The 11,441-nt window shown below is 41.4% G+C and overlaps 1 protein-coding gene across 1 annotated transcript in view; it reads left to right on the plus strand.

The window, feature by feature from the left end:
- APOBEC3G (apolipoprotein B mRNA editing enzyme, catalytic polypeptide-like 3G) overlaps positions 1–8,815 on the plus strand; it is a 17,911-nt gene extending 9,096 nt beyond the window's left edge. Inside the window, exon 4 of the mRNA XM_006890198.1 lies at positions 8,789–8,815. Coding sequence (XP_006890260.1) covers positions 8,789–8,815 — 27 coding nt within the window. The remainder of the gene's footprint in view (positions 1–8,788) is intronic.
- The last annotated feature ends 2,626 nt before the right edge of the window (positions 8,816–11,441 follow it).

Genomic DNA, 11,441 nt, shown 5'->3' on the forward strand with positions numbered 1-11,441 from the left:
GCTTGTCATTCCTCTGTAGCATCTGGTCCCCACTGGACCCTCATCATTTCCTTCACCTGCTCCCCCCACCGACCAAACTGTGCAGCTCTGCAACTGCATCTTGGCCCATCCTTACCCTTCTGCCCCCAACCCTCACCTCCTTGTACCCCCAATATGTTTTTCCCAATAAAAGAGAAAAAGAAGAAAACAAAAATTCTTAAGGGAGCTCTAGTAGCCTAGTGGCAAGAAGTTGCACTGTAATCCCAGAAGTACGTGGTTCAAATCCACCAGATGCTCTGCTGGAGAAGGAGGGGCAATCTCCTCCTGTACCAGTCAGATAAAATTTGATGGTACAGACACACACAAAATAATAAAATTTAAAAATAAAAAAATAAGTCTTACCGCTGGACCAATACATAAAACAATAGATGGAGAAAAGATAGAAACTGTCAACAACTTCATCTTACTTGGATCCACAATCAGCACCTTTGGTAACCAGCAGTCAGGAGAGATCAGGAGACAGATTGCACTGGAAAGTCTGCAATGATGGACCTCTCAAAATTATTGAGGAGTAATGAGTTCTGTTTGAGGACTAAGGTGTATCTGATCCAGGCCATGATCTTTTTAATCTCTTGCTATGCATCTGAGAGATGGACAGTGAATAAAGATGACAGAAGAAGACTTGATGTCTTTGAACTGTGATGTTGGAGCAGAGTATTGAATATCTTGTGAACTGTCAAAAGAACAAATAGGTCTCTGAGAAAGTGCGTCCAGAATACCCTTTGTAGGCAAAGGTGATGAAGCTCCATTTCACGTGTTTTGGAAATGTTGTTAGGTGAGGCTGTTCCTTGGAGAGGGACATCATGCTTAGAAGGGTGGAGGGTCAGTAAAAGAGAGGAAGACCTTCAACAAGATGGATTGATGTGGTGGCTGCAGCAACGGGCTCAAGTGTGTTAGAGATGATGAGGATGGCACAGGACAGGACAGGGTTCAGGTCACTATGTTCATAAGGTCGCTATGAGTCATAGTCATATGGCTTGACAGCACCTAAAAGCAACAACAAAGGCTATTATGACAGGGCATGGGACATGAGCTGCCTTATCCTCTGTGGAGTTTGTCTTTCAATATGACTTTTCTAGTGTAGACGACTATGTGGAGAGTGACTGTGCAAGTGAGATGTGTTGGCCTATCCACAAAAGGACTGACTATCTACCATTCCACAAAGGGATTGGCTGGTCTCAATAATCTACAAAAGGATGGGCTAGTCTTGCCAATAAATTGAACAGCTAAAGCTGCAGAGAATAGGAGTTCTTCCCATTAGAAGGAATTCTTCCCACACCAGAAGAAGAGGGACCTCTCCCAAACTTGATGAAATGTAGAACACACTTTGGGATGGCGGCAGCAGCAATGGCTGAACTGGATGTGACATGGGACTTTGAGGTGGTGGTGGAACAATATCAGCTGAGAACTTGTGAACACAGAGTCACAGGTTGGCAGTGCACATTTTAAGAGCTGTTTTGACTGTCTTTTGTTATTTATCTGAATTATAACTTTTCAACTCCCCCAGTGTGGTTTTGTGAGATATCACATCAGGTTTTTGGACAGAGTCAAGTGGTAAGATTGGTGCTGAGCAGCATATAGAAAGGCATGGGACCACGGGGAACATGTCTGACCTCATGGGAATTGGTTTTGAGTGATTGATACTGTGTGTGGGGATAGTTTCCTCCTAAGAAGTTGGTAAAGGTCAGTATGGCACTCCCCATGTGGCCCTTGCTTGTTTAACATGCTCTTTCACAAAAGTAGTTATTAGAAGATTATTCTAAGGGGGAAAGACCAACCAATACTATATTGTTGCTATGTGCGGTCAAATCCCCTTGGCTCGTAGCAACCCTACGTACAACAGCTCTGAATCCTGCTCTATTCTGAGCTAAACTTATTGTCTCTGAAACACCTACCTCCATTACCCCAGTCACTGAGTCAATCTATCTTTTCAAGGGTCTTCCTCTCCTGCATTGTCCCGCCGCTTTCCCAAGCATAATATCCCTCTCCAGGGACTTATCCCTCCTGGCTACATGCCCAAAGTATGTCAGAGTTTCAGAATCCTTGCCTTCAAGGAGCGGACTGTATAAAACAGTGCACATGCATGAAACACAATGTATATGAACGTTAAAAATATTAATTTAGAAACATTTAGAAAGACTATTATGAGATGTACTTTTGTAAATAGTTTCTCCCTTTCCTGGTGTTGCCTTTTCAGCCAGTATTCTTTGATACACAAAAGTTTTCTGTTTTAGTGAAGTCAAATTTACCTGTTTTGTCCCAGGTTGTTCGTGTTATTTTGGTATCATAATTAAGCATCCATTGCCAGATACAATTGAGATTATTCTATGGAGGTTTTGTTCGTTTGTTTGTTTTTTTAAAAACCCTTTTGGTTCGAATCCACCACTTGCTCTGCCGGGGAAGGAGGGACAATCTCCTCCTGTACCAGTCAGATCTGATTTGACGGTACACTCACACAAAAAATAATAAAATAAAATAAAAAAAACCAACAACAAAAAAACCCCTTTTGAATAATAATTTTATATATTACATGAATTGACTTTCTTATGTTGACCCATCCTCATATTCCTTGGATAAATCTGACTTGGTCATGATGTATAACCCTTTTATCATTCTGTTGAAATAATTTTGCTAGTATGTTGTAGAGGTTTTTAGTATTTGTATCAACAAGGGAAATTTCTTGTCATGTTTTTGTTTGACTTTGTTATCAAGGTAATAGCAGCACTGTATTCTCACCTTTACTTTCTTCTTCTTTTTTTTAAACATATGAGCAGGGTTGGTGTTAATTCTTTATATGTTTAGTAGAATTCATGAGTGAGGAGCTCTGGTGGCTTAGTGGCAAGAAGCTGCGCTGTAATCTCCGAGGCTCATGGTTCAAATACACCAGCTGCTCCTCAGGAGAGGGATGGACAATCTCCTCCCGTGCTATTAATGCCTCTGAAAACCTGCTGGAGGGTCAACTAGGGTCAATTCAGATGGAACCCAACAACAATAATGAGTGAAAATATCTGGTCTGGGCTTTTCTTTATTGAGATGTGTTTTATTAGCCATCCAATTAATTTGTTAAAGACTTGTTCAGAGTTTCTATGTCTTCTTGAGTCAGTTTTGGCTTCCAACAAGTTTTCCATTTCCTTTAAGCAAACTTACTTGTGGGCATATAATTATCCACAGTACTCTCTCATAATCCTTTTTATTTCTGTGAGGTCTGTAGTAAAACCTCTTAACATTTTTATTACTTTAAGCATGTTCCTTTTATCTTTATGTTGTACTTTGCTAGAATCACCTATTTTTTCCCCCTCCCTTTGATTTTGTCTGTTGTTTTTCTTTCTTTTATTTTTGGTTGCCATTGAGAACTATGGAGTTGGAAATGGTTCATAGCTGACCCTCCAGCAAGTTTCCAGAGGTAATAAATCACATAGGAAGAGAATGCCCTCTTTCTTCCATGGAGTAGTTGGTGGATTTGAACTACAAACCTTTGGGTTGGCAGCACAATTACTTACCCCAAAGCCACCAGAGCTCTATTTTTGTTTACTTCTAGTCTATCATGATTCTTCCCCCCCTTTATGATAGCTTAGAGTTTAGTATGTACTATTTTTTTTTCTAATACTACTTGTTCTGGACATTTGCAGCTATAAACTTCTTTCTGAGTCCTGCTGTCATGTGACTTTCTAGGTTCCTTTGTATGTACATAAACTTGTCAAGACCCTGCTCTGTGGGAGAGATACGGACTCTTTCAGTGTGATTTATAGCCTCTGAAAACACACTTGAGAGTCAGTTATGAGTTGATTCTGACTCAATAGCAATGAGTTTTGGTTTTGAATATTCCCAAAAAAGCAATCCCTGGGTAGCCAATGGTTATATTTCCACTTTATAGCCAAAAGGTGGTCAGTTAGACCTCACCTAGAAGCTCATGGGGAAACAGACTTGACAATCTGCTTTCAAAGTCCTGTCTTTGGTGAATCCCACAGAACAGTTCTGCTCTGCACACATGGAGTGACTATGATTTAGAATAAATTTCTAAAAACCAACAATTACACTCAAAGCCTCTCTCCTTAGATTTTCCTACCAAGATAGCAGTAATTGTAATTTTCTTTAGTTTATGCCCCAGAGAGCTGGTTGATTTGGTTTTCAGTATTTTTGAGGAATGTTCCCTCATAGATTACTTATTTGCCCTATGAAAATTCTTATATAGGTGAAATAAGGTAGATCCCTGATCTCGGTCACTCAGGGAGTTAACAAACAGATCAAAACAGAAAACACAAAACTTCTTTCAAACAAAGCACACTCTACTTTCTCTGGGGCCATGTATTCATACCAAAAAAAAAAAGATCCAAGGGGGAGTGGAAGCAGAGGGATGAGGATGTGGGGGGATTAATCATGGAGTTGTACAATTTGATCGGGGTGGGGGTGAGGGAAATTGGAAGAATCTGTTCTGGAAAATAATGTATTTTAATTTTGTAAATAAATTAGTTTAATTTTTTTAAAAAGCATTTGAAAATCCCAAATATAAGTTTATGGGTTTCCCCACCCCTAAATTAAAAATAAAAATATTGGGCTACCATCTTCAAGCTTTTTTTCTGTACTCTATTGGATCACCTTTTTTTGAAATGGGCACAAATACGGATCTGTTCTAGTCCATTGATGTCTTTGAGTTATGGTGCTGGAGAAGAGTACTGAATATATCATTGACTGCCAAGAGAACTAACAGGTCTGTCTTGGAAGCCAGGATTTTGAGAGTCCATCTCACATACTTTGGGCATGTAGCCAGGAGGGACCATTCTCTGGAGAAGGACATCATGCTTGGAAGGATTGAGGGACAGTGCAAGAAAGAAAGACTCTAGATGAGATGGATTGACACAATAACTGGGGTAATAAGGGTAGGTGTATCAGAGACAGTACGATTGGCTTAAGATAGAGCAGGGTTCAGAGCTTTTGTGCATAGGGTCACTATGAGTTGTAGTCGACTTGACAACACATAACAACCAATCTGTTAAGTAGCTATCTTTCAAATCTCTTGGCATAGACTATTGAGCACATCCAGGTCTTCATCTGTTTACTGCAACACGTCAATTGGTATTCCATCAGTTTCTAAGAATTTGGCTTTCCCCTCTCAATGTCTTCAGTGCAGTTTGGACTTCTTCCTCCTGTCTTTTGGCTCTTGATCACGTGCTACTTCCTGAAGTGGTTCAGCTTTGACCAATTCTTTTTTTCTCTATTAATTCTTTCCATTTTCTTTAAATGCTTCCTGCATCATTCAATATTTTGCCCCTAGAATCCCTCAATGTTGTACCCTGAGACTAGAATGAACTCTTCAGTCCTTTCAGTTTGAGATTTGTCAGCTGTGTCCTTTCCTTTTGGTTTTCTCACTACAGCTCTCTTCACATTTCATTATCGTGCTTTACTTTGTCTTATCAAGCTATCCTTTGACATTTTCTGTTCAATCTGGCATTACTTCAGCATTTCTTCCCTTTAATTTGACTTCTCTAATACCATTACAAGTTTCAATTTATTTAGGTTGTTAAAAAGTGACTGAAACAGTACATTGATAGAGGAATTCCAGAAATTCAAGCTGGATTCCAAAGAGGTCATGGAATTAGGGATATCATCAATAATGTCAGATGAATGTTGGCTGAAAGTAAAGAATACAAGAAAGAGGTTTACTGGTTTTGTGGATTATGTAAACACATTTAACTGTGTAGATAATAACAAATTATGGATACTATTAAGAATAATGGGAATCCCAGAAAACTCAACTTTGCTAGTGGGAAATCTATACATAGACCAAGGAGCAGTTGTCCAAGTAGAATAAGGGAACACTGAGGGTTTAAGAATCAGGAAAAATGTGTGTCAGTGTAAGAACGTTCTCCATACTTACTCAATCTCTTTGTCATGCAAATAATTCAAGAAGTTAGACTTTATGAAGAGGCATGTTGCATCAGGGCTGGAAGAAGATTCATTAACAACCTCAGTTATTTAGATGACATGGCTTTGCTTGCAGAAAATGAAGAAGACTTGAAGCACTTACTTAAGAAGAGCAAAGTCCACAGCCTTCAATACGAATTAGAACTCAACATCAATAAACAAAGATCCTCACCACTGAGACAATAGGCACCATCATGATAGAGGAAAGACTGAAGTTGTCAAAGACTTCATTTACTTGGATCCACAATCAGCATCCATGATAGCCCAGCCAGGAAATAAAAAGACATGTTGCACTGAGTATATCTTCTGAAGAACCTCTCTAAAGTGACAAAGAGCAAAAATGCTATTTTAAACACCATGGTGTCTTTAATCTAAATCATGATATATTTTCACATGTTCTCTATGCATCTGAAAGTTGGACAGTGAATAAAGAATACCAACGAAGAAATGTCAACGCTTTTGAAGTGTGACAATGGTGAAGAGTATTGAATATACCATGGACTACCAAAAGAACCAAGAAAACATACGTGGGAAGAAGATCAGTCAGAGTGATCCTTACAGGCAAGAACGGTGAAATTTTCTTACATACATTGGATATACAAGCGACTCGACAGCACATAACAACAACAACAACACTGGACATGTTGTCAAGAGGGACCAGTCTTTGGAAAAGATATTCTGTTGGAAAAGGTAGAGAGTCAATAAAAGAGAGAAGATCCTCAATCGTATTAATTCATACGGTGACTTCAACAATGAGCTTGAACTAGGTGGGCGTTACGACAGTGGTGCAGGATAGTGTAAGATTCAGATCTGTTGTTCACAGGGTGGCTATGAGGGGTGGAATGCACTTAACACTAACAGTAAAAATCTCTAAGCTCATGTTCCATGTTGAAGGGAGATGGTATGAAACCAAGTATATTAAAAGTTCAAACCCAAGCCATAGGTTGGGCTAGTTTCACAGTTTTATAGGGATGTTTTTCAAGGAGTTTATGGTGAGTGTATTGGATAAAATAAAGACTCTCACAAAAGAATTTCCATAAATTCTGGAAGATATTACTTGATACTAAAAAAAAAAAAAAAGAAAGAAAAAAGAAAAAAAAAGGCAGAGTTATATAAGCCTGTCAAACTGAGTCTCTCAGTCTATAAACTACTATCAAATCCATTTCAAAGAAATATTTTCTTCAAGTACTCAATGAATTCATTTTCTCTGCTTTGTAATCTATCTCCCTATTAGAGACATCTCACTTAACTTGTGAAAAGAGCAGATAGATAATGAACAGAGCGCTGGAACAGAAGAAAGGAAGGTCAGTCTGAAGGGAATGTATGATTAGGTATATGAGTGACAGTGGACAATCTGGAACCAGAGACACATTGCAAATTAGCCTGGGGGAGGAGGAAAATGTGCAACAGTGAGTAAATAAAACCCAACCTTTCTGTAAACATGCATTAAAATCACAATTTTTAAAAATAAGATATTAATAAAAACGGAGGAGGAGTTCTTCCTCTCATCCTTAACCAGTTATTTTAGATGTCTTTGCTGGAGAAAATTTTACTCAATTCTTCTGTAACTTCTCTCTTTGCAAAAGAGGAAATTAGCACCAATATGTGGCTGAGTCCCTCTGCTGAGCAGAATGAACCACCAAATAAACATTGTTTAAAGAGCTTTTAATGACCTTTGTTGTTTTGTTTGTTCACTTTTGCTTTGTATCAGCAGTAAAGGCATAGCAAGCAGTCTTTTTCCTGCTCCATTTTTCATTTGGTTTCTGTAACATTTGCGTATCTTCCAGAGTTCTCGTAAGGTTGGTTGTTTCTGATTCCCTGGCGGTCCTCACTCTTGCAGTTTGGCTGAAGTTACTCTTACTATGATGTTCTCAAGGCATCCATTCATTCAGAACTCCTAACATCTTATTGTTCTGCTTTGAGTCATCTGGAGATTAGGGCAAACAGAGTATTCATTGTTCTTGAAAGAAGTTTTTCTCCAGTTCATTAGAGACTTCCAGTCTCAGAGACGCTGAAGTAGTCTGTCTTCTTGTCTTCTATCCTTACTGACTAAGGAAAATAAAGAGGTTTTCTGAGATAAATGGGAACATTTGAAGAAAGAAAGGACAAGGGACTGGGAGACAATGACATTCGAGAGGAGAGAAAGAAGTGCACAAGGAGGGAGAAAAACAGAGCGACTTCCCAAGAGGGGTCAGTGCTGGTTTCCTCCGTGGGGAGGAGGGAACCAAAAGGGAGCTCTTAACTGAAGAGGAGGGAAGGGCCAGGGAGAGAAAGGAGAGGGAACTAGATAGTGGTGCACCAGGAAAAAGGAAAGCCTTTCTTGGAGAATGTGTTGAAGCCTTCTGGATAGGACTTGACTGTTTTCTTCTAGTCTGTGCCAGGGTCGAAAGGCTTGTAGCTGGTGGTCCACAAAGGCTAACCAGCAGTATTCAAACTCTGAAATAAGAAAGTGGTGGGAAAGGTCAAACTCCTGCCATTATAAAGACAACAAAGGCATGCAGCGCTGAGGAACATACCTCCTGCATCAGAATTTTCACCCCTTCCTTTACCATAGGGATGGAGCAAGTCCACAGAACCCAAACTCTTTCTTCTAGGTGAACTTAGATCCACTCACACTGAATTTTTGGAAGCCTCTGTTATCTTCCCCCATTTCCAAACATTCTCTCCTCCCTCGGATTGCTAGACCACATTTCCTGTGCTCTCTTCCATTGAACTCTCAGTTCTTGTCCTGATTCTACCATCGCTGCAGCGAGCAGAGGTTTCAGCAGGAAGTCTAAATACTGTCCACCCTTCCTCCCTTGCCCCATTTTCTGCCCTCTCCCCACAGTTCCCCCCTGACCTCTGCGTGTCATGATGGCAATGTGGACTCCGGCAGCGCACAGTGAGCGCAAGCCCTCCTCATATCCTTTTAGGCAGGTGTAGACGCGGGAGGCGAAGATGTACAGGCCCAGGTGTCTGTTCCTTCCCAGGAAATCAACCACTTTGCGGGCACAGTTAGGGCACGGACTCCAGGAGATAAACCAAACGATCCTGTAGTGCTTTGCTGGGTCCAGCTGCCAAGAAGGAACCCGATTCAGGAAGCACAATTCGGCGTGACAGTGTGTCTTGGTATCAGAATAATACTGAACATGGAAAAGGGAGGAGGGGGAAAAAAAGGAGTTAGGCCTTTTGGTAACAGGAAGGAGGGCCTGCAGGTGAGGCTTTGGCCTCCAGCATAAGACAAAGAGACAAGAAGGGACCAAATACCTGCAACCAGTGTAAGTGATATTTTAATGGAATGAATCCTGTTCAAAAGTTTATCTTGCATTGAAATGTTGCCCCTCTTGATTATTAACTTTTCTGGGCCCTCTCTGATCTTTAATTGCAGGAGTGGCATCTATTTCCTAAACAACTTACCTCTGGAAACTCTGCGAACTTTGATAAATGTCCATAGTTGTAGAGGGACTTCAGGCCTTTTGTTCATAGGGTTGCTAGTGCTCGTCTTGAAGGCAATCAACAACAACAGTGCCTTCACAGGCTCTCTCTTGGCTCTGATCCGGCAGGAGATAGAGAAAGAGTTGGAGGAGAAAGAAGCGGGGGAGTCAGGTGAGCCCCAAGTTCACTGAGCTGGTGCCAGGGAGCTCAACAAGCTTCTTTCGTAGAGGGATCTAGCTCTCCATCCTTCCACCCTGGGCCTAAACCCCAGACCTGCTCACTCACCAATCATTCCCCAAGCTTCTACTCTGGGCCTCATCTGTACTCAGCCCAAAGCTGACATCAACTCTATCAAATCAGCTCCCTGAGCAGGAAGGCAAGTGCAAGGGACCATCAACACCCTCCTCAAGGTCAAGGGAAAGGAGCCATTGCTGTGCTGATAGTAACTGGGACATTAAACCCAAATACAATGGGACAGATTTCCAACCAAGGTCTGGGACAAAATCAAGTCACTATGAGAGAGCAATGACTATGATAGCAGTGTGATGGGGGTTTCACAGGTGACTTGACAAGTGCCTGTGGGGCATCCTAGGGTTCAGTGCAGCTAATAAGGCAGAAGTGGGCACCAGCATGCCTACAAATATCTCTGAGCAGTTAGTGGGGTCTTAACCATGCTCAGAGTCAGCCCAAAGTGACTAAAAGGAGTATTTGTACTTGAACACGGAGCCACATAGACTCAGGCTCCAGACCAGAGGCCATCCCAGACAGGGCAAGGAAGCAATATCCTTCACCTTCAGGTACTCTAAGCCTGGCCTGGCCTTGCCTCTCCCAGATGTTGGGTGACCTTTGTACTACCCTTGATCAGGGCTGTCTTCTCTCCCTAACCTCCCTCAAATCTCTCTTTTGTCAAGATCAGTCTCAGGAGACAGAAGCTTGGGACTCCGAGCCTCACAGAAATCAGAATGTAAACTATTACAGGCCCTTCTTTCTAACAACATTTAAGTTGGAAGCGAGGAATAGGATAGAGATGCTTTTGAAGAACCCCCTTTTTGTCAACTGCAGCCCTTATACAGCCCTCCTGAGCATATCTGGAGAGGTATGGGGTGATCCCAGTGTGGGGAGTGACTATGCACACTGGATATGGTGACTTATTACCAATGTGCAGCCTAAAGTCAGCTACACCCAACTCCAGGGCAGATCCAGAAGGTTAGAAGGGTTCAAAGATCACAGGGGATGTGTGTGTGTGCGTGGGGGGGAGGGGTAGAGGGGTGTGTACAGGAACTCTGTGGGACACAAAGATAGCCTTCTATTTACAAATGCCCTGAGGTGAACATAAAATAAAGGGAAAGGGCCTGCTGGCCAAAGTTGGCCTGGGACAGTCACCTGGCTATGTAGGAAGCCACTGATGTTGACCGTTGGGATCCTCAAGTTACCGTCTAGCTGTAGCACCTCATAGCAAAGGTAGGTCTTGTGTCCCCCAACAATTGAAGGATCGTTATTAAAGTAATAATTGAATTTTCTTTTATCCATATACCTGCAAACAATGAGAGAGAAAATTCAATGCATAGAGCTATCCAAAGATGCCCCGGTCATCCTCCTGCCGTGACTTGTCTTTCATGTGCCCAAGTTTTGACAGAGGAGGGGGTCTTCCTCCCCTGTACAGGAATCCTGAGTCTTCTCTCTGACCCTTCTGGATTGCTTTGGATTGGAGAATTCCCACTCAAGAAATGCAGAATTCAACCAATCATTCTTTCATCTTAATTTCTTGGAATTTATTAATGTGTTCTGCTTCCTTTAGTGTCATTTATGATAATAATACTTTCTTGCTTTAATTTTCTTTAGCCTCAACTTGAACTTGCATATGAGTAATTGATGATCTGACCCACAATCTGCCCCTGGCCTAGTTTTGACTGCTGATATTGAACTTCTCCAATGATTTCTTCCACAAATGTAGTTAAATTGGATGTGCTCTATCTCCATACCTTTTCAACCTGTATGCAGAACAGATTATCCGAGAGGCTAGGCTCTATGAGGAGAAGTGTGTGGCATCATGTTTGGTGGAAGAT

This window comes from Elephantulus edwardii, unplaced genomic scaffold, assembly GCF_000299155.1.
Source record: "Elephantulus edwardii isolate Elephantulus edwardi_28Jun2011 unplaced genomic scaffold, EleEdw1.0 scaffold00086, whole genome shotgun sequence".
Classification (NCBI taxonomy): Eukaryota; Metazoa; Chordata; class Mammalia; order Macroscelidea; family Macroscelididae; genus Elephantulus; species Elephantulus edwardii.